Source organism: Sinocyclocheilus anshuiensis, unplaced genomic scaffold (assembly GCF_001515605.1).
Source record: "Sinocyclocheilus anshuiensis isolate Anshui unplaced genomic scaffold, SAMN03320099.WGS_v1.1 scaffold101, whole genome shotgun sequence".
NCBI lineage: Eukaryota > Metazoa > Chordata > Actinopteri > Cypriniformes > Cyprinidae > Sinocyclocheilus > Sinocyclocheilus anshuiensis.
The window spans coordinates 2,557,108-2,578,949 of record NW_015540892.1 but is presented as its reverse complement, the minus strand read 5'-3'; the positions used below and the strand labels follow the sequence as shown (position 1 = coordinate 2,578,949).

The 21,842-nt window shown below is 36.5% G+C and overlaps 2 protein-coding genes and 1 long non-coding RNA gene across 7 annotated transcripts in view; 2 read left to right on the top strand and 1 right to left on the bottom strand.

The window, feature by feature from the left end:
* The first annotated feature begins 1,101 nt into the window (after positions 1 to 1,101).
* On the top strand, positions 1,102 to 15,809 carry LOC107688865 (uncharacterized). Its single transcript, XR_001634274.1, has 3 exons — positions 1,102 to 1,115; positions 1,581 to 1,584; positions 15,737 to 15,809. It is a non-coding gene; the product is annotated as an uncharacterized LOC107688865 (long non-coding RNA).
* Positions 3,603 to 13,109, top strand: LOC107688862 (DNA replication licensing factor MCM6-like). The gene is made up of 17 exons (XM_016486680.1): positions 3,603 to 3,773; positions 4,115 to 4,261; positions 4,602 to 4,712; positions 4,849 to 5,098; positions 6,383 to 6,548; positions 6,630 to 6,775; positions 6,853 to 7,003; positions 8,451 to 8,592; positions 8,816 to 8,957; positions 9,045 to 9,152; positions 10,098 to 10,253; positions 10,362 to 10,490; positions 10,695 to 10,856; positions 11,551 to 11,686; positions 12,284 to 12,469; positions 12,607 to 12,746; positions 12,855 to 13,109. Exons 1-17 carry the CDS (start codon positions 3,673 to 3,675, stop codon positions 12,975 to 12,977), a joined length of 2,496 nt encoding a protein of 831 aa, XP_016342166.1. The 5' UTR covers positions 3,603 to 3,672; the 3' UTR covers positions 12,978 to 13,109.
* LOC107688863 (protein lifeguard 3-like) overlaps positions 15,758 to 21,842 on the bottom strand; it is an 11,259-nt gene continuing 5,174 nt past the window's right edge. For 3 of the 5 annotated variants that reach the window (XM_016486683.1, XM_016486681.1, XM_016486684.1), the window contains exons 2-13: positions 20,895 to 20,974; positions 20,064 to 20,213; positions 18,770 to 18,840; positions 18,542 to 18,606; positions 18,361 to 18,414; positions 18,210 to 18,260; positions 17,925 to 17,964; positions 17,739 to 17,776; positions 17,135 to 17,222; positions 16,955 to 17,050; positions 16,821 to 16,874; positions 15,758 to 16,691 (exon numbers count right to left, since the gene is read on the bottom strand). In XM_016486683.1, the coding sequence (XP_016342169.1) occupies positions 16,542 to 16,691; positions 16,821 to 16,874; positions 16,955 to 17,050; positions 17,135 to 17,222; positions 17,739 to 17,776; positions 17,925 to 17,964; positions 18,210 to 18,260; positions 18,361 to 18,414; positions 18,542 to 18,606; positions 18,770 to 18,840; positions 20,064 to 20,213; positions 20,895 to 20,961 (924 nt within the window). In that variant the 5' untranslated portion in view covers positions 20,962 to 20,974 and the 3' untranslated portion in view covers positions 15,758 to 16,541. Of the gene's footprint in view, positions 16,692 to 16,820; positions 16,875 to 16,954; positions 17,051 to 17,134; positions 17,223 to 17,738; positions 17,777 to 17,924; positions 17,965 to 18,209; positions 18,261 to 18,360; positions 18,415 to 18,541; positions 18,607 to 18,769; positions 18,841 to 20,063; positions 20,214 to 20,744; positions 20,975 to 21,842 lie in introns of all 5 variants that reach the window. The other 2 variants (XM_016486685.1, XM_016486682.1) reach the window with 2 other exon arrangements.

Sequence of the window (21,842 nt, the reverse complement as noted above, 5' to 3'; positions counted from 1 at the left end):
TGCAATGATTTGTATCGTGAAAAGCGCTGTACAAATAAACTTGACTTGACTTGGCTGCATTTATTTGATCAAAAATACAGTAAATCAGTAATATTGTGAAATATTACAAAAAAAGTCTATTTTAGTATATTTTAAATGTAATTTACTCCTGTGATGGCATATTACGTCTTAAATAGATTTTTCCATACATTTCTGCCATATGTACATTAACTGACAGTCACCACTGATAAGCTACCACTAAATATTGTAGAAAATTAATTTGCTGTAAAGTTGCTTTGCAATGATTTGTATCGTGAAAAGCGCTGTACAAATAAACTTGACTTGACTTGGCTTCATTTATTTGATCAAAAATACAGTAAATCAGTAATATTGTGAAATATTACAAAAAAGTCCATTTAGTATATTTTAAATGTAATTTACTCCTGTGATGCAGCCTTCAATGTCACATGATCCTTCACAAATCATTTCAATTAGCTGATTTTGTGCTCAAGATTTCTTATTATTGCCCATGTTAAAAACAGTTGTGCCTATTAATATTAATAATATTAATAAAATTAATATTTTTGTAGAAACCATGATGCATTTTTTTCATATTCTTTGATGAATATATTTTTTACTGTCACTTTTGATCAATTTAATGCAGCCACACTGAATAACTATTAATTTCTTGCATCAATTTCTGTAAAAAAAAATGTATGTTTTTATGGACAAACAGTGCAGGCCACTAGCACTAGTGTCACTAGCAATATTATAGATTAAAAAACTGCATTTATCACAAAAAAAGGCGATCCATTGTCATTTTATTAATTTGCAGCTTATTGCATTGCAGCTTAATTTAAGAAATAATCAACATCTGTCACCACATGGAGACAATCTTAGATGTAGATGGCATAGATGTACAGGTCAAGAAAGACATTTGGTCTGAATTACTCCTAAATTAACTAAAAATGCAAGACGATTTTTACTTACACACTGCATGCATCACTGCCATTTTATGTACCTGTAAAACCTCACTTGCTGATACCAAGCTGTATGTACATGTATAGAACAAAACGTAAAAATAACGTAAAAAATGTCTAGTACATATTATTCTAAACTGTTAATAATCATAAAAAGTGAAAAACACTTTTCTCACAAATGCAGTCACAAGAACACTAGAGTGACTTCATCACAGCTCTCAGAAAACAAGTTACTTTTGTCTAACTAACGTCATTTAGGAGGGGGCGCCTACACACGATCAAGGTTACACCACCAACCAAAAAAAAAAAACAACTCTATATTCTCTAGTGTTATGACATTCAAAATGATATATGTCATATCTTGTTTTACATCTTACAAACCTTGACAAATACTTGTTTTCACTCCAGGGAGATCTGGCAGTTATGCTGTTGTGTGCAGGATTGTGAAAGACATAAATCTCCAGACTAATGCAATATCTTATGCTCACACTGGCAACTGCAAACGTGCAAGAAATTCCTCGTACTGCTGTGCCAAATGTTACGAAACATCTGAAGTACTGAAGACGCCCTGCAGACAAAACCGTCTAGACGTCGTTTGCCTTAACGCTATACCTGGCTCAGGTGTGTGTGGTGATCCAGCCAATACCTTAGCGTATGTTTATCATATTTACTGAGTAACGTCTACAGCGAAGTGATTAGATTGCAAAAAAAAACTTGTTTGGGTTCAAACACATTGAAGGCACATAAACACACATGTACCCTCATACAAAGAGAAAGACTGATAGAGTGTACAATTGAACTCAACCATTAAAATAAACATAACAGTGTTGATTAAGCGTTACTTTGACATCTGCATGTCTTCATTCTGCCTACCAATGCAAGTGTGACTTCAAAATTTAAAAATGCCGCCACTGGATGAAATCAACCGCCATGACGGAAACCACAAAAACAAAGCCACCTACTTATATACCACAACTCAGGATACGCCCAACAGACACTAAAAACTCTCAGAGACACATACATTCATATACATACCACAAAAATGTGTTCTTAGTTACTATGATCGACCAGCAAGAGTGGTTTTTATCCCAACCAAACTACCAGGTACAGATATAGATATCTATCCACAAAGTCTTCCAGCCACACACATCTGATAACCGAAACTTGTCAACAACATCTGTTACCTCTGAGAAAAATGTATGAATCTAGAAAGTAGTTTAAGAATGATTTGAGGCCTTCAGAAATATAATCATTAAGGTTTTCATTCAGCGTTTTAATGTAATGCTTTTACAATACTTATATTATCATTAGTAACAGGCCAACATTGCCAAAATTGACCATATTTACTTTTGCACGTTTCTGACCGTATTGTTCATGACTTATCTGTTCTGTTGTTCCCAAGAAAGTTTGTCTAGTTTTGTCTAAAATGACTTTATTCTATGAAGATGGCTTGACTTTTGGACAATGTTAATTACTAGATAAATAGTTATTTAGATATTGTTTTGGCAAACTTTCATTTGGTGTTGCTATGTTTTGGTACTGTATGCAATGCCCACTTTTCACATTAAAACAAAGTCCCACCATACATTTTTCTTCTCACTGAACATCCTGTTTCACTTGAAAAGATATCAGATTACACTGTAATAGAGTGACAGACTACAGTAAATTGCCTTTTGCAACACATTTTCTTAAAATCTGTTGCAAAGAGCAGTTCAGTCTAGTAGCAGACAATTAAAGTAGCTACATTCAAACTATTAGAACTATCACAACCTTGACTGGTATATTTTGAAATCAATCTATTAATTATCTGTCAAATATGATAAAATATTTGTTAATTGCCTATAAATGAAAGCTATATTGAAGTGTTTTACCACAAGCCCTATGATTTTAGCTGTTGTGAGAGTAAAACAATCACATAAAAAAAAAAAAAACTTAATGTTGCCTTATAAAAATATTACTGTGACATTTTTAATTTCACTTGCATGTTTGGCATATTTTTATGCATAAATTAACTCTCTGGCGCCATCTGCTGGCTTTATTAAAAAGCTGGTTGTTTACATATAATACAGTAATTGCGCCATCTACTGTTAACACAAGGCACTTCCTTAAAACTGAGTGACAATACATAGTGTGCCAATTAGGACAAGAAAAATAAACTGAAATCATGTTGAAAAGCAACACACAGAATAATTTTGTTTAATGTTGTTTAAGTCATTAAATGAGGCAGATGACCAGAAGCGAGACCAGTGAAAAAGTAACGGCGGGTGGCAAGTGATGTCTCAAATAACTGTTACAAGTTTTTGTTTTGCTGTATTGATACTTTGTGCAATTTATTGTATTTTGAAGTTTTAAACGAGGCAACAATACTACTACAATATATAAATAAATATGGGTCTGATAGGTCTGATACTGTACTATTTTATAATTTCATATTTATATCATATCATGTTTACATCTTTATAGAAGCTGTCTGACCTCAACATGATGCCATAACCCCCGCCGCCTCCCCCCCGCAGACAGAAAGCTCGAGAATGATTGGCCACTGTGGCAGCACCGAAAAGCAAGAATCTGATTGGATCCTGGTGGCGCGAAAATAATCACATGGTACAGCATTTCGCGCGAAAACTTCTGAAACAACTCGTGTGCTTCTTGTGGTTGACGGGACATAGCGTACGTTATTGTTATAACTTCGTAATAACAATTTATTACAAAAATGGATCTTATGGAACAAGGAACAAATCCGAATGCTGGGCAGATGATCAAGGACGAACTGGCGGGAAAATGCCAAAAATTATTCCAGGCTTTTTTGGAAGAGTGAGTAAATGCGGTGCTTCTTATTGTTCCTCAGTATCATGAAAGTTACACGATGGGTAACGTTAACCGTATAGAATAATTACAATATTTCCTATGAAACATTACACGCTTGTACACTAACATTAGTCGTATGATTTCATGTTAAACTATAAATATATTTATATGGAATTGTAGAATTCATATGTTCGCATGAACATTACACCCGTGCACGCGAGCATGCATTATCTTTGCTATAATGTATAATAAATATATTTTTCGTGTGATTTGTATACATTTGTACATTATACATTTGTATAAATTTGTGTACATATATATACATACATTTGTGTACCGCTCCGCAGGTTTCAGAATAGCGATGGAGAAGTGAAGTACCTGCGGGACGCAGAGGAGTTGATCCGGCCGGAAAGGAACACACTAGTGGTCAGTTTTACCGACCTGGAGGGCTTTAATCAAGAACTGGCAACCGCCATCCAGGAAGAGTTCTACAGGTGTGAAAGGAGCCAAAAGAAAAATCTAAATTGTTTTCATACATTGCTTTTGAATTTAGTCACCATATACGTTGCTATATTCATCTTACCGTTGAAATATAAGTACACAGTCGTTTAATTATTAATGCTTAAAACCCTGAAACATTATCATGTAGCACATAATGCATAATGTCAGATGTGTAGTTATTGTGTAAAGTAGTGTGTGGAATATGAGTATGTAGTGCAAATTGACTTGCATTTGGCAGAGGCTTTGACAACTAAAAAGCTGCTTTATTTAATTGATAACACATTGTTTTTATCTGCATGTACAAAGTCAAACTTTTTTTATGTTTTGTTTTAGACTTTACCCCTTCCTGTGCCGTGCTGTGCGAAATTTTGCTCGGGATCATGGAGAAGTTCCAACCTCAAAGGAATTCTATGTTGCCTTCCAGGATCTACCAACTAGACACAAGTAAAGAGAATTTTGAAGACAGTGTGACTAATTAATAATTTAAAACTAAAATACTGTATATCTGACAAAATGATATTCTTGTTATTTTGAACAAATGCCTCCTTAACTAATGTGCTCCTGTTCTGGGCTCCTGCAGGATCCGTGAGTTGACCGTGGTGAAGGTTGGCTCACTTGTGCGCATCAGTGGCCAGGTTGTCCGTACTCACCCGGTTCACCCTGAGCTGGTGAGCGGGACCTTCCTGTGCTTGGACTGTCAGGGAGTGATAAAGGATGTGGAGCAGCAGTTTAAATACACTCAGCCAAGCATATGCCGCAACCCTGTGTGCAACAACCGTAGACGATTTCTCCTGGATACAAACAAATCCAAATTCATTGACTTCCAGAAGGTATGACAGGAAGCCATAGACTTTTATATGTTTTGGTCCCCTTTCCTCTCTTGAAATTATGGAAAAGTTACAGTGCAAAGCATGAATAGGTAAAGTTCAAAACAGCTTCTTTGTAGTTGATGATGTTTCATTGGTAAGGACATTTTTCTGTTGGTTAGACCTTGAGGAAAAAAATGAGAAATTTGTAATTTTTCTGCTAAATGTTTCCTGCTACACACAAGTGACGTGTCAAAACCTATTTTTTACATGATAATTTGCAATAACATTTTTATAAATTAAATCTTAAATTTAAACTTTAAAAAATTTCATTCATATTTGAAGCAAATGGAGAAGTCCAGGAAATAAAATAATTAAATCAGTAATGAAAATAAAAGGTTGTTTCAACAGATGCTTCTTATGTCAGTTTCTAGTGGCATAGGGCTATTTTAAAAGCTAATTGTGATATTTCTAATTAAAAAAATTGCCATTTTTATTTAAAATGAAAAAAAAGCACAAGGTTTGCTGTGCTGGTTTTTATGGCTGCATAGTTATGCCAAAAATATTATGATTACATACAAATATGCTTTAAAATAACAATAGTTGTTATTATTATTATTAAATGAAAATATAAAAACAAAAATTAAATCTTAAATTTAAACTTTAAAAAATTTCATTCATATTTGAAGCAAATGGAGAAGTCCAGGAAATAAAATAATTAAATCAGTAATGAAAATAAAAGGTTGTTTCAACAGATGCTTCTTATGTCAGTTTCTAGTGGCATAGGGCTATTTTAAAAGCTAATTGTGATATTTCTAATTAAAAAAATTGCCATTTTTATTTAAAATGAAAAAAAAGCACAAGGTTTGCTGTGCTGGTTTTTATGGCTGCATAGTTATGCCAAAAATATTATGATTACATACAAATATGCTTTAAAATAACAATAGTTGTTGTTATTATTATTATTAAATGAAAATATAAAAACAAAAAATATTACTATTGTAATATTTCACTGTAAAAAAAAAAATCTAATGTCTCTCTGAAACATACAGCACATGTTTATTTAATTAAATCACAGTGTCTGCGATTGGATAATTGCACTAAGCCATTATTTCAACTTCAACTCAGAAAACAATATCCCATGCTTGAATGTTACATTTTAATTAATCTTTCCTATTCTGTTGCACTCTGTCAGGATGACTGAGTGGTTGACATTTCATCATACTAGCCCCATGCCATTGTCGACTGCTGTACTGTGTTTTAAAGTGTTGTTAGTGTATTTTGACGTTTTACTTGCCTTGATTCCAGGTGCGTATCCAGGAGACACAGGCTGAGCTGCCACGGGGCTCCATTCCTCGTAGTTTGGAGGTGATTCTGCGGGCCGAGGCTGTGGAGTCGGCACAGGCCGGTGATAAATGTGACTTCATTGGCTCCCTCATCGTTGTGCCAGATGTATCCCAGCTGTCCACACCAGGTACACACCTCTCATCCAGTCGGCCATCACTGATGTTTATACAGCGGTTGTAAGTCTGAGTATTGATTATGTTTGTTTCAGGTGTGCGTGCTGAGAGCAGCTCTCGTACAGCTGGGGTGCAAGGTTACGAGAATGAGGGTCTCCGTGGGCTTAAAGCGCTGGGTGTCAGAGAACTTTCCTACAAACTTGCTTTCTTGGCATGCCACGTAGCCCCCACCAATCCCAGAGTAAGAGTCGAGCCCAATGTAGGCATGGAGGTCTCATTTCTGTTATTCCAGATTATTTTAATGGGATGTCTCTGTAGTTTGGTGGTAAGGAGATCCGGGATGAGGAGCAGTCAGCGGAGAGTATCAAGAAACAGATGACAGTACAGGAGTGGGAGAAGGTGTTTGAGATGAGTCAAGATAAAAACCTCTACCACAACCTCTGCACCAGCCTCTTCCCTACCATTCACGGTTAGCCACTTTGAACATCAATATGTTGGGCACAAATACAAATTGATGCTAACAAAATGAATTCATATATTAGTGGTCAAGTGGCCAGTGGCAATACCAGTAACAGGAGAGTGGTTTGGCTGATATAATGCAGATAAATAAACATTAGCCGGGTTTCCATCCAAAGTTGCAAATTTAATTTATGCACAAAATTGGAATATCGCACAAAACATTTGCGAACAAGCACCGTTTCCATTCAACGAGTCAAAGAAAACAAAATCATCACTTCCTGATAAACTGGCACTATACATCACTAAGAAAAGTAGGAGAAGCTACTGAATATAATAATTTTCCTATATAATAAATTGCTTGCACCTCAGAACGAGCAGACGAAACACAATGAATGCGGTAATTGCTTTCGGAGGTGGATGCTGCTGTTTGGGAATGCAGTCGTTTAACAGTTCTGGGAGGCAATTATACAGAAATACTTGAATGACAGACTTTGCTCGGGCATTTCCGAATGACCATATAACAACATTTCAGATGCTGTGGAACAAGATCAGTCCGCTGGTTAGTCAGGATTTGCCGTCCCATAGCGCAAAGTCACGTGACTTTTTTGATGTGCTTGGAGGAATTTATTCGCAAAATGCATTTCCATCTCCCATTATTCGCATTAACCCTTTTTCGCACAAGTCAAAAACCACCTCAAGTGAGCGTAAAAACCTTTTTGCGAATAAAGGCATTTTTATTCGAAATTCAGCGTTTCCATCACTCGATTCTGATGCGATACTTCAAAATGCGCATAAAAGCAGGGTGATGGAAACCCAGCTACTGTAAAAAGTGAAAATTTGCAGTTGTTACCTTGAATGAGTAGTTAATCCTAAAATGAAAATAAGTCATCAGTTACTCAAGCTCACGTTGTTATAATCGCATAAGATATATATTAATCTTCTAAACACAAATGTAGAATGGAGAGAATTTTTTGGAAGCCCATTCCCCAAAATGTTGATGCCTTAAAAAGTTCATGAAGACATTGTAAAATTAATCCATATAAAGTGGATCTGGCACATCAAGCAAGCACGTTTTAGCTGCTGTTTACCGTATTTGATGTGCAATGATCAATGTCTATATGTGTCTCTTCATAAGACTTGGATTAAATCGCTTGATTCGTGTGGATTGCTTTTTGTAAACTTTTCATGAAAGTCTTTATTTGCAAGGATGAACAGAGATGTTATGGGTTTGGGATGACACGAGGATGAATAAATGATCATTTTTGGGGAAACTAACCCTTTAAAGAGCTATTTCTACCTGATCTGTCCTTTGAAATTACTTTTAGCGGTGTACCCAAATGTAGTTGTGTTGATTTAGTCATCGAAATAGATTTAGATTTTAGGTTGTCTTGACTAAACATTTTTTACATTATATGATGCAGTTCAATTATTTCTGATATGAAATCTGTTGTTGTCAGGTAATGATGAGGTAAAGCGAGGGATTCTGCTCATGTTGTTTGGAGGCGTTCCTAAAACCACCATGGAGGGCACATCTCTGAGAGGAGACATCAACGTCTGCGTCGTTGGAGATCCCAGCACAGCCAAGAGCCAGTTCCTTAAGTAAGACTTGTTTATCTTGTAAAGCAAGAGCACTGTTAATAGACTATACTAATGTAATTATTCTTGAACGCATATCAGCCAGTATTTTTAGAGTTTTAAATGTAAAGGGAATAAGGTGTAATATACTGACATTGCAGAGAGTTTTTTCATTTTCTTCTGATAAATGTATAAAAAGCATTAGTTGTCAGTATGTATTAATTCTCACGGTTTGGCTGTTATTCAGGCATGTTGAGGAGTTCAGTCCCCGTGCGGTCTACACCAGCGGTAAAGCCTCCAGCGCGGCCGGTCTCACAGCTGCTGTGGTGAGAGACGAGGAATCACACGAGTTTGTCATTGAAGCCGGAGCACTCATGTTGGCTGACAATGTGAGTTTATCTTTACAAATGATTTGTGTACGTCCCTGTACGTCCGAGTCACTGAAATCCCTATTGATTTGACATTGTTGTCCATAGGGTGTTTGCTGCATTGATGAGTTTGATAAGATGGAAATGAGAGACCAAGTAGCCATCCATGAGGCTATGGAGCAACAGACCATCTCCATCACCAAAGCAGGGGTCAAGGTGAGAGTCAAAGATTAAAATGCAGATTGATAGGTCACATATTAGCTTATCTATCATCAGTGCATTTGGGACATATTTCTACTAGCAGTTTGGATTAGGGCTGGAAAAATAAATCGATGCATCGCGACTCGAGAAATGATTCTGAGAGTTCCCGAATGCATCGCGATTCTTTCTCGAGTCGATTCTGAGCTTAGTTTTGAACAGCAGATGGCGCTGCATGCTTTAGAAACAGCATACTCTGCTTGTTTCCAAATCCTTACACGCACTGAACCTAAAATAATCATTCATAAAATTCAAAAAAGGTTGAAGCGAATTACAAGGGTGGTCACAGTGGGCTGTTTACATTAATCTAGCGTCATAAAAGCATTCTGAGCCGAGGTGAAATTACAGACTCAGGCGAACGCACAAGCGCTCTTCAGCGCTATTCTTCATGAGCATTTGAGTGTGCGGATAAAAACTAGATTAGAGCGCCATCTGCTGTTAAAATCTAAGCTCAGAATCGATTCCAGAGAGAATCGCGATGCATTTGGAAGATCTCAGAATCGAGCCACGAATCGATTCTGCATCGATTTATCGTCGCAGCCCCAGTTTGGATATAAAGACCTATAATAAGGCATTTATTAGGGGCGGATGATAAAATTAGGCTGCTGTCATTTTAAGACCTAATGCACTATTCTAATATACTTACCCGTTTTTTTCCAGCTGCTAACATTAAATTAAGACCTAACCAACTGTGTTTACGTCAACACTGGCCAAGAGAGGCATTTTGTAATAACTGAGAATATTTGACTGTTTTTTTTTTTTGACAATGCAACACTGCAGTGTCAATGTAACTGCAATAGAGACCAGGTTTATCATGTCTACCGGTACATTGCACACCCCTGACCACTGTAGTTAAGATATTTTATACTTGTTCCATAAAAGACTAATTTTGTCAAATTGTAGGCCACTCTGAATGCTCGCACATCCATCTTGGCTGCAGCAAACCCAGTGAGCGGACGTTATGACCGCTCCAAATCTCTCAAACAGAACATCAACTTGACGGCACCCATCATGTCACGTTTTGATCTTTTCTTCATCTTGGTAGACGACTGCAATGAGGTATGAGTATGTGTGTTCTGACCAACAATGCAACAGCACATGAAGATGATTGTAGATACAAAAGGATGTTGTTAGACTCTTAGTAAATGCCTCTGTCTTTTATTTCAGGTCACTGATTATGCCATTGCCAGACGTATAGTGGATCTCCACTCCAGAATTGAGAACTCTGTCGAACGTGTCTACAGCCTAGATGAGATTCGCAGATACCTGCTGTTTGCTCGCCAGTTCAAACCAAAGGTGAGAAGCTCAGGTAGACTTAATGCAAGCAGGTGTATGCTTGAACCGAAAAGGTTTCTTGTTTGCATTTGGTTCAGATCTACACACCTGGACACTTTGTTTAAAATTTTTGTATGAACTGGTATTTGGCGCCACGCTGTTACATTGTCACAATGTCAGCTATTTCTTAACTGTGTCTCGATCTGTGTGTGTGTGTGGTATCAGATCTCAAAGGAGTCTGAGGAATTCATTGTGGAGCAGTACAAGCGTCTGAGACAGCGGGACGGCTCCGGAGTCACTAAATCAGCTTGGAGGATCACAGTACGGCAGCTGGAAAGCTTGATTCGTCTTTCTGAGAGCATGGCAAGGATGCACTGTTGTGATGAGGTGTGTATGGAAGAAGAAAAAAAAGAGAAAGACGACAACATGATTTTTGTTTCCTGAAATTATTTTAGTTAGCTAATCTCTAAAATAAATATCAATATTAGTTCATTGTCAGCTCATGTCCATTAATATTAACAGACAAACTTTTGATTTTAATAATGTATTAGTAAATGTTCTAAGCTATTTAGTAGTTCCAGGTCTGTCGACAGCATTACAAATCCATATCAATTCACCAAATTATTTCAGTTATTTCAAAGGTCCTTTCAGCCTATAAAAGAAAATGAACCAAAACCCACACTCACTAAGCAAACAAGTATGACTAACAATAGGTTAAAAATGACAGACAGTTTCCATCTTTTTCCAATTTAATTACCTCTTATCAATGGAAAGCATGCTTTGTCACACATACTGTACAGACACACAGAAAAACATACACATGTATAAAAACGTATTGTCAGTGCTGCCCCACAGTTGACTTTTTTGCAAATGTAAAGCTACAAGACATTTCTTACTAGCAAGGTGGTAACATCACTGTTTTAAAAGCAGTTAAATATACAGTTTCTCTAAGAGACGCACGCTGCTGCTGAACACAATTGAGAGACGCACATTACCACCTAGGGTGTGTATTATTTTTCAATAATTCAACAGCCTGTAACCAATTATTCCTTAATTCTGTCTTCTTGTTTCTATCATTTAGGTTCAGCCAAAGCATGTCAAAGAGGCTTTCAGGCTACTGAACAAATCTATTATTCGGGTCGAGACTCCTGATATTAATCTGGACCAGGAGGAAGAGGAGGCCATGGAGGAGGAAGAAGATGACAATCAGATGAATGGTAGAGTCATTCTCTGTTTCTAGACGTGTAAACACTTCATTCAGCCTCTAAATAAAGTAATTTTGATAAATCTAAGTCTAGTACAACATGCTTCTAAACCAATATTTCTCAACTGGGGGCCCCAATATGTCTTAGAGTTTAGGCATATTATTCTTACTTAAAGGTATAGTGCACCCAAAAATGAAAAGTCTGTCATCATTTACTCACCCTAATATTGATCCAAACCTGTATGACGTACATTCTTCTGTGGAGCACAAAAGATATTTTGAAGAATGTTGGGATCTGAAACTGTATTGTTATCAACATTCTTCAAAATATCTTCTTTTGTGTTTCACAGAAGAAAAGAAAGTCGTACAGATTTGTAATAACGTGAGGGTGACTAAATGATGACAGTCTTTTCATTTTTGGGTGGACTATCCCTTTAAAATACAAAAAATATGTCCAACATTAACATGTTTTTGAGCATATTTTTATTACAACAGAAGAACTAGATGTACATTTAAGCCTAGACTTGAATATTGTTTTGGACAAAGGGGGTCTTAAGAGTCCAAAAGTATGACTGTTTTAAACATACTTCTGTTTTCTTGCTGTTTTTAGGCCATGATGCACCTAACGGTGTGAATGGAGATGTTAATGGAGAAGTGAATGGTCACGAGCATACAAATGGTATTAACGGTCACAGGGTCAACGGTGAGAGCGCCAAACCCTCGCTGCGACTGTCATTTGCAGAGTATAAACGCATTTCTAACCTGTTGGTGCTACATCTGCGTCGCGCTGAGGAAGGTGAGCACTCTACAAGTCTTAACAAACTGTCATTTCAGCAATTATTATGCACTTTTAACACAAACTACAACATGACAAGCTCAGACAACACAGCACAGCCCACAGGAATCTAATTTGCATTGTGCCATTTCTCCTAGCCGAGGACGAGACTGCGCTTAAGAAGAGTGAAGTAGTGAACTGGTATCTGAAGGAAATCGAATCAGAGATCGATTCAGAAATGGAACTCATCAATAAGAAGGCAATGATAGAGAAAATTATCTACAGACTGGTTCACTATGTAAGGAAACATTTTCATGTGATTTAAATCTCTTTATGTGTAAGTTATATGTGAATATGTTGTGTTGAGACAACATTAAGTGTTAATATTCACTTTTATCTTCATCAGGATTATATTTTGATTGAGCTGACACAGTCTGGGCTGAAAGGATCAGCTGAGTCCAGTGGAACAGAATCCCAGGAGAAAGATGTTACACTGGTGGTCAACCCCAACTACACATTTGATGACTAAACATTTTGACCTTGACATTTTCTGCTGTATTAACTCAAAGTAAGGGATGTCTTCAGTCCCTTCTCTTTTTGTACATTTTTAGCATTTTCCCCACAATGTTTTTCCATTGCTTCGTAAGGATGGTTATAACCATTCTCATTTTTATGAGGATTTGTGTGACCTTGCAAAAAAAAAAAAAATTTGTAAATATGTTTTTTGGTTTTATTCTAGTGTTTTAGAACATTTTAGAATGTTAGTAATGGGCATGCATACAGTGTTTTGCATATATAGGTTATCATGTTTTGTTAAGTGCTGTCAAAGTGTAATGTCAATATAAGTTGTGTTCATTATGCAATAAATAATAACATGTTTATTTGCTGAAAAACATGTCATCATTTATATGTTTAAAACAAATGAGATGCTATTCATGTTTGGAAATCACTTATAATGTTCTTGGCCAGTTGTCGGTTCATACCTTGGATTTTTAAATCGAGCATTTCCATATATTAATAAAAATTCAAACTAAAAAAAAGAAAAATTGTCTCATTTTGGCTACGTTTATTTTTAGTTCTTTGTTGGAAAAATGTATTTACAGAACATTAATTTCTAAAATGAACTATTTTTAAATTATAGATAAGCAACCTTTTTAAAACTTAAAAAGGGTATTTTCACTAATGAATATAAAATTATTTTGGTTAAACGAACTGAATACGCTCGTCATAGTGCGCCACAAAGTCACGTGAACGAACGTGCTTCTCTTCCGGCTTACACAACAAAGATGGCGGCGCACTGTAGGAACCTGATGAGGTCGACTTTGCAAGGTAGATAAACGTGTGAACATATGATTTAATAAATTGCTTTACAAACCATGATACATCTGAATGATTTGTCTGTACATTATTACCTTACTAATGAAATATTTTAAACCACCTCTACTAATTTGAATTACTGGTGCATTGCCAAATGATAGCTTGACAGGCACAGAGGAGATTCATGCAACAATAATTTACTGTAAGTTACTTGCATTTAGTTGTATGCAAAGAACCGTTCAAAATAAATATGGCTAATGAGAACTCTGGGAAGACTAACTACTCTTGTTGTTCAGACTCAGAATCTCACATGTAGTAGGTAGATTAGATGCCACTATTTCAGGGAATCCCATCAGTCTGATGAATTATTAAGTGATATTACATGAGCAAAAATGTTATCCCGAGTATCAGTATAAGTGTGGTTAAGCTGTTATCCACATAATTGCAGCCATACTGATACTTAGACCGTTATTGCTTGTGTACAACACCAGTTCACACAATATTAACATAAGTTAATATTGAGAAACTTACATTTTAGACAGAATACAACTCCAAACGAAGCCAAAGCAGAATCAACCATTGCGAGTCTCCGAGCATTACACAGCAATGGAGTTTGGTTCAGTTGTTGAATCAGTTGTTGGTGTTAAATGAATCAATCAATTCTTCAATGACTAAATAAAGACAGTCACGTGTCGCCACCTACTGGCATTAATAAGCTCTAACAATGTAGACAAGGGATAAAACTGGGTTTGATTCCCATAATAAAACATAAATGGTTTTGGATTAAACTAAAGCATCTGCTAAATGTAAATATGAGCATTATCCATATCTATATCTACAGTAATAAGTGCTAGCCTGCGATGCAGATGATAAACTGGCCCCATTATCTACAAGCCATCATCCATTCCTAACCCGTAATTCAACCGCTGACATCATCTGTGCCCACTTGATTCTTAACGCTAACCAGCATTATACGCAAACCTATTAACCTGACCAGACACTTCCTCTGCATACAGATAACTCTACTTTCTTAATAGCACTGCATTCCATTTTATTTCATATCTTGTTATTCACAAAACACTCTATATATGATCTAGTAGGTCAGTATGGCTGAATGTGATTAAACATTGTTTAACATCTTTACCATTTTGTTCAGGTTTGTATAAGTTATCAAATAGGACATTATGGATTGGATCTCGCTATGAGCAAAGCATTGCTCGTCCCAGACTGCAGGACAATGTTTTGCACGGCAGAGCTCAACACTGCGGACATTACACTTTACAAACCATCACCAAGACAGAGTCTCCAAAAGTTACAAACACACAGAAAGCACCAGAACCTGAAAACAAGACCAACCAACAAGAGAAAGATGAAGAGGAGGAGGAAGATAACAGGCCTGAGTACATCCCCAAAAGAAAGGCCAAAAATCCACTGATGAAAGTTGGATATGCATGGTTAGTACTGTCAGAATAAACCAGTAGTGAAAAGAATTTCAGGCCACTGACACTGAGGTGCTTTCTTCTAGGATGATCGGCCTGCCTACTGGAATCATTGGCTTTATTCTGGCAAAGAGACAGGTGGACAAGAACCGACTCGAGCAGCTGAAAATCAGACAGAGAATGAAGAAAGCCACTGAGGGAGATTACGATAGTGAGCAATATAAACCAGCCACCAGGATGCAGTGAAAGCTGTACTTTGTGAAAATGACTCTATTGTGCTAGAGAATGGCTTCATTATGCACAAAATCATTGGGTTGCCATGGAAACTGTGAACTGAGCAGGATATAACAAAGACATTGTAGAAAGCAAGCATTTATTATGGTGTATCTTTTGATCTTATGGATGAGGAGTTGATGAAGACCTCAACTGAAGGATTTCAGTGCTGCCTGTTTGAAATGTTTTATATATTTTGATGCGGTCATCACCATGCTTGTTCATATGCATACAGAACACCATTATAAGCAACCACTAGTAACTATTAAAGTCAATTAAATAATACTTGTGTTCCTTTTATTATGATAATCCTCACAATAACATTGATTACATATCAAACTTTAGCCATTGTTGTTCAACATGTGGCATGAGAACATTGTAACAGAAAATACAGGTTTATTTTGTTTATACAATTCAAATATATAACAATCCATTTATATGTAGTTAACACTTTTTATGACTATTTATTCATGGTGTATCATTGGTGCCAAACAAAGGAAAGGCACCATTGTATATCATATAATCTGTGACATTTAGTTAAGTGTAGTATCAAATTCATTAAGTAAAGGAATTTATTTCCCAAAATTAAAGCACAATATTTGATGTAGACTTTTATATTGTATATAAAGATATCTGTGATAAATATTCTAAATTCATAAACTAAAATACAGTTATTGTATGTACAAAGCAGAAAAGCTATACCCTCGACCAAAATGTACCACACACACATGAAATATATTTAGTAAATACAGCTATATAGCTATATAAGTCTATACAGTAGAAATGTGCCTAATACAGATCCACTTCTAATAGACAGCTTCCATTTCCATGACAAAGTAATGGCTATATAATATCACTCATTTTATTGGAACATATGCATATTGTTAGTAAATCATGGAAATGATATTCATTCCTTACCAGTTGTTTCAGCAGTATAAAGCTAGATATGTTTTACAAGTTCTGTATTATTTGAGTACATGTTAGTTAGGTCTGGATTGAGAAGACACTGCACAGTGCATAAACAATGACAAAACAGAAAAGGTCCATCGGCCAGCTTAAAGCTTCTATCTCTCTGCATATCCAATAATTTGCAAAAGGAAGATGAAGATCTGGACAATGTCAACATAAAGGGAGAGAGCCGCAAACACATACTCCTCTGGCCCGATGGAGAGCTTCCTATTCCCGATGAGCAGCTGGGTATGATAGGCCAGAAACTAAACCATTTAAAAACACACAAATGCAAAGAAGTGAATTTAGGATTGAACGAGTGAGCAATTTTCCCATGCAAAGCTGAAGTATTCCAAGAAAAGGTGAATTCAATGTGATGCAGTGAATAGACATACCAGAGTGAATGCAATGGCCCCTATTGCTGCATAGAGCATGTGAAGCCATGGGATCTGAAACAAACAGTGAAAAAGTCAGGTAAATGATCAAATGACAATTTCTGTGCAAATACAAGATGCAAAGTCATGCTTACGTATTTGAATGACAGCACGATAGCCGTGATGATGCCAGTCACAAACACTACGATTCCGAGGACACAGAAAAAACCTGAACATTTAGTGAAATCCACCTATAAAAGAAGAGAAAAGCATGGTAACATACGCTGAAACATTAAAGTCATGCTGATGGTGTACAAATTATGCGTGTAGTCCACCTTAGTTTGGAAGCAGAACACTGTCACCGCAACAGACACAAGAACAGTGATGCCCAGGGCCAGGAAAACTGCCTTAGTGCTGTAATAGCTACAAACAAAAAATTACATTATAATATTCATAACTCTGAATTATTATTAGCAAAATAAACTACCATTCAAAAATATGGGCTCTAGAAGATTTTTGTAATGTTTTTGAAAGAAGTCTCTATGCTTGCCAAGGTTGCATTTACTTGATACAATACAGTGATAAATAGAAAGTTGACAAACAGCATTTATTTGAAATAGAATTTTTCACTGTCATTTTTGTTCAATTAATTTTTCCTGGTACATGCTGAATAAATGTATAAAAAAAATGTTTGGAAAAAAAAAAAAAAAGTGTATACATACACACACATCAAAACACATCAATAGTAATGGCGTGGGAACAAAACCACTCTATCATTGGAAACTAAATGGACAAAGGAGTTGTCAAAAGGTAAACAGAGGGTTTACAGGACATCCATTAAAACACTGCGTCAACAGTCCTGAGACTCGTGCTATTTTCCCATTTCCCCACCCACTGTATCTCACCACCGAGACATACATGTAGTGTGACATGTCTCACCTTGCTATATTTCCAGTCATGAACGATAAGGCCAGTGTCTAAAATAAGAAAAAAATAGGCAATGTTTATTTAAAGACTTTAGCGTCCTTGATACTTTGTCTACAGCATTACATGTAAAAACAACATTGCCCATTACAGGTTTGGCCACACTCCCTCTTAATTCCTACAGAATAACTCAGAACTCACAAAAATGGCCAACAGGATCAGGTTCCATGGGAAACGCCTCCTAAAATGTGTGACAAAGGACAGGGCTAAATTCACTGGTTCACATTACAACTTATGTTTACAGTGGCTCTTTTTATGAGGGCTTTAATTTTTAGATTAAATGATTTTTTTTGTTTATAATGTCTGGTATGATTTTTGTGTCCTCATTCGTACTGTGTCACATTACTAAACTACGGGCATTACAAAATATCGCCATCTGTTCGGTTTATTATTAGGTTGATTCAGAAAATGGGGCAAACATCTCACCTGGGTCCCTGACAGCAAACCAATACCAAGTGAGTGACAAAATAGACAGCACTGAAAAAAATCGTTTCAACAGTCATTCACATTGTTCTACTTTACTACATTTGTATTTAATGTTATAAATATGAAGTATTCTGCATCGTTTCATTCTTACTATGAAACCCAGTAAATGGCTGGATTTTTCCTCACAAACACTCCTACAGGTTCCCTGTGCGAATAAAAACATACATTAAAGTTTAAGGACAAAGTCTACCTTTGAACAAGCAGAGATAACATTTATCCTTTTGTGTGAACACAAAGCACAGAAAGTAACCACACCCCCCTAACAGACTCACACAAATGTGAAAATAGCCACGATGGTAGCTGTGACCAGAAGCTGCGCACCGAGGATCAGATAAACCTGCAAGACAGAAAGAACATTTTTCCAAACTCATCCATTCAGGACCATATTCATTATTCACGCACGAAATCCATTAATCTGAAATAGCAACTGAGTAACATTACCATAAAACTCTTTTACTTTGAAGTAAGATTATGCAGATTACAGAAGAACGGTTCCTTACTTTTCGTATAAAAGTGTGACGGACACTAATATCGTCAAATCCTCCTGTTGTGGTAAATCCTTCATTATCACCTGTAACAATCATATTTTCTGTGAAAACTGCATCTCCTGAAGTGCTATTTGCAGAATGCAGAGTATGAATGGCCTCATTCAGATCAGTCCATGTAAATAAACCATCATATAACCGGGAGATTCTTCAACGTTGAGCACTTTTGACGTATAAGAATCTTAAAATACAAAAATACATCATACAAATATGAGCATAGATACACGTTTAAACCATGCTAACTGAAACAAAGACACAAATAATCATAATATCTCTTGTGTGAGAATGATTTCTATCAGGTTTTTTTAAATAAGACTGTCCCACAGTTGAGTGTCATTTCCAGCACACCAAATCATTTTTACCCAATAAAGCTTTTTATTAAACGTTAGTGTACTTGTTTACAGTGCCATTGAAGAGCATGTCTGAGATAAAATATGAGACGTGAAGAAAATAAAGAGAAATCAAATATTACTTGTAAACCGAATATGCTTTAATCATTTCCAGTTGCATCAAAGTATGGCAAAAATGTGAAAATATTCTTCAATGTGTCATTATTAAACACAAATGATTTGAGATATAGTGGGAATTTTCATGACTTTAAAAAATGTAATAAGTGAAAGCTTGAAAGCTAATTTTCTAAAAGTTCACAAAGCCTAAAGTGCTCATAGTTGAAGAAATACCCAACTATGTAAGGGATAATGTACAATCCGAATAAACCCTGGTCTCACCCTGAAAGACATTTGTGATAATAATGGCAGCTGGCTGTACATTTTCCCTCTACTTGGCAAATAAATAAATAAATGGACATTTAAATGGCTTTATTACATTACAAGAAAGAGACCATGGAATGATATAAGAGACATGAAACTACCAGATATATCCGTAGGTAATCAGTTGCCAGGAACAACAGTAAATTATTTAAGTGTCATTAGAATTAGAATGCTGCGACTGACCAATCAGAATCAAGTATTCCAGAGAGACATCTAATGAATCACTACATCACTGGCCTATCAACACTAATCAGGTTAGAGCTAGGCTATAGGGACTGCATTAAGAAAAATGCTGACTTCAGTCACGATCTGCTAAAATTCAATTTCCTGAACAATGGATTGTTTAAGCGATGAACCAGATCCTAAACCTAAAGCTGATCTGGAGGCCATAACAATATTGTTCTCTAATGTTTCAGGACCATGAACACTGTGATAGCAAAAGTAAAAAGTCGAAGGTTTACTAGCAATAACAGTCTTACCTAAACCAGGAGGAATGACGGGGATGACAGGTATACTTGGCGGGGGGTATCCCGCAGGCTGGCCTCGGTATGGATCATTGGGCTGTGGGTAAGGTGGCTGTCCCCCGTATGCGTTGAAGCCATATGGGGGGACAGAAGCAGGGTAACCTCCTCCAGGCTGAGGGTTAGAGAGCAGCCGCGAATCATCGTAACCGCAGCTGGCTGTACATTTTCCCTCTACTTGGCAAATAAATAAATAAATGGACATTTAAATGGCTTTATTACATTACAAGAAAGAGACCATGGAATGATATAAGAGACATGAAACTACCAGATATATCCGTAGGTAATCAGTTGCCAGGAACAACAGTAAATTATTTAAGTGTCATTAGAATTAGAATGCTGCGACTGACCAATCAGAATCAAGTATTCCAGAGAGACATCTAATGAATCACTACATCACTGGCCTATCAACACTAATCAGGTTAGAGCTAGGCTATAGGGACTGCATTAAGAAAAATGCTGACTTCAGTCACGATCTGCTAAAATTCAATTTCCTGAACAATGGATTGTTTAAGCGATGAACCAGATCCTAAACCTAAAGCTGATCTGGAGGCCATAACAATATTGTTCTCTAATGTATCACAACACTGTGATAGCAAAAGTAAAAAGTCGAAGGTTTACTAGCAATAACAGTCTTACCTAAACCAGGAGGAATGACGGGGATGACAGGTATACTTGGCGGGGGGTATCCCGCAGGCTGGCCTCGGTATGGATCATTGGGCTGTGGGTAAGGTGGCTGTCCCCCGTATGCGTTGAAGCCATATGGGGGGACAGAAGCAGGGTAACCTCCTCCAGGCTGAGGGTTAGAGAGCAGCCGCGAATCATCGTAACCCGGAGGGAAATCTGACCTTGACATGCTGCTTTAACACCTGGTGGGTAGATGAGATACCATAATGACCATGTGTTACTAAAGTACAGAAAATACCCAAGATAAAATCAGACTTGCTCCAAAACAATGTATTTACTTTTTATTCTTTCTTTAGGAGCATGTCAATGGTCAAGTGCTACCTGCAATTACCAAGAAGATTTGTTTGATTGATCTGCGTTTATTCTCCCATCCAGCCCTAAAATATATTCAAATAACCCTACAATCCAAGAAGTGTTTGAAATTTAAAACACAGGCAAGAATGAGCTTCCTGTTTCTGAGATGCATGCATACTCTCTCAGCGCTTTTCAATACTAACAAAAGTAGTTCACTCTGTGGTCACTAATGGTTCATTCTAGATTGCAGTGACTGATGTTGTCTCTCACTTTTAGATTAAATCCCTGTAGAAATCCATTTATATTTTAAAACACTTTTAACTGTAACTTGAAATAGTAAATAATTATAGAACGAATATTTCAAATTATTTTAATTTTGAATGTCTTTTAGAGCATGAAATTATGCACGAGGAGAGGCATTTTAAGGTAAAAGTAGCCAAAATTATCTGTTGAATCATTCAATTGATGATTTAAAAAATGTAATAAACTGAACAAGGTAAAGATTTAAAAATTAGAAAAATGTTAATAATTATATGAGTTATAATAACTTACAATTATTACTCATTAACTGTTTAACAATTGTGTGTAAATTATTTTAGTGAAGTTATTAACGTAGTTTCGGGAGGCGTACACCCATCTAATCTTCCAATTAATTAGGGATGCGCCGATCCGATATTCATATCGGGTATCGGCTCTGATAGTGCCATTTTTCTCGGATCGGGTATCGGTCAGAGAGGGCCGATCCAAATCCGAGAT

What these genes read in the sequence shown, in the direction of transcription:
- LOC107688862 (XM_016486680.1), top strand. Translation starts at nt 3,673, where the DNA reads ATGGATCTTATGGAACAAGGAACAAATCCGAATGCTGGGCAGATGATC. An exon ending in AATTCATTGACTTCCAGAAG is followed by an intron (nt 5,099 to 6,382) that starts GTATGACAGGAA and finishes CCTTGATTCCAG; the next exon opens with GTGCGTATCCAGGAGACACA. An exon ending in TCTACAGACTGGTTCACTAT is followed by an intron (nt 12,747 to 12,854) that starts GTAAGGAAACAT and finishes TATCTTCATCAG; the next exon opens with GATTATATTTTGATTGAGCT.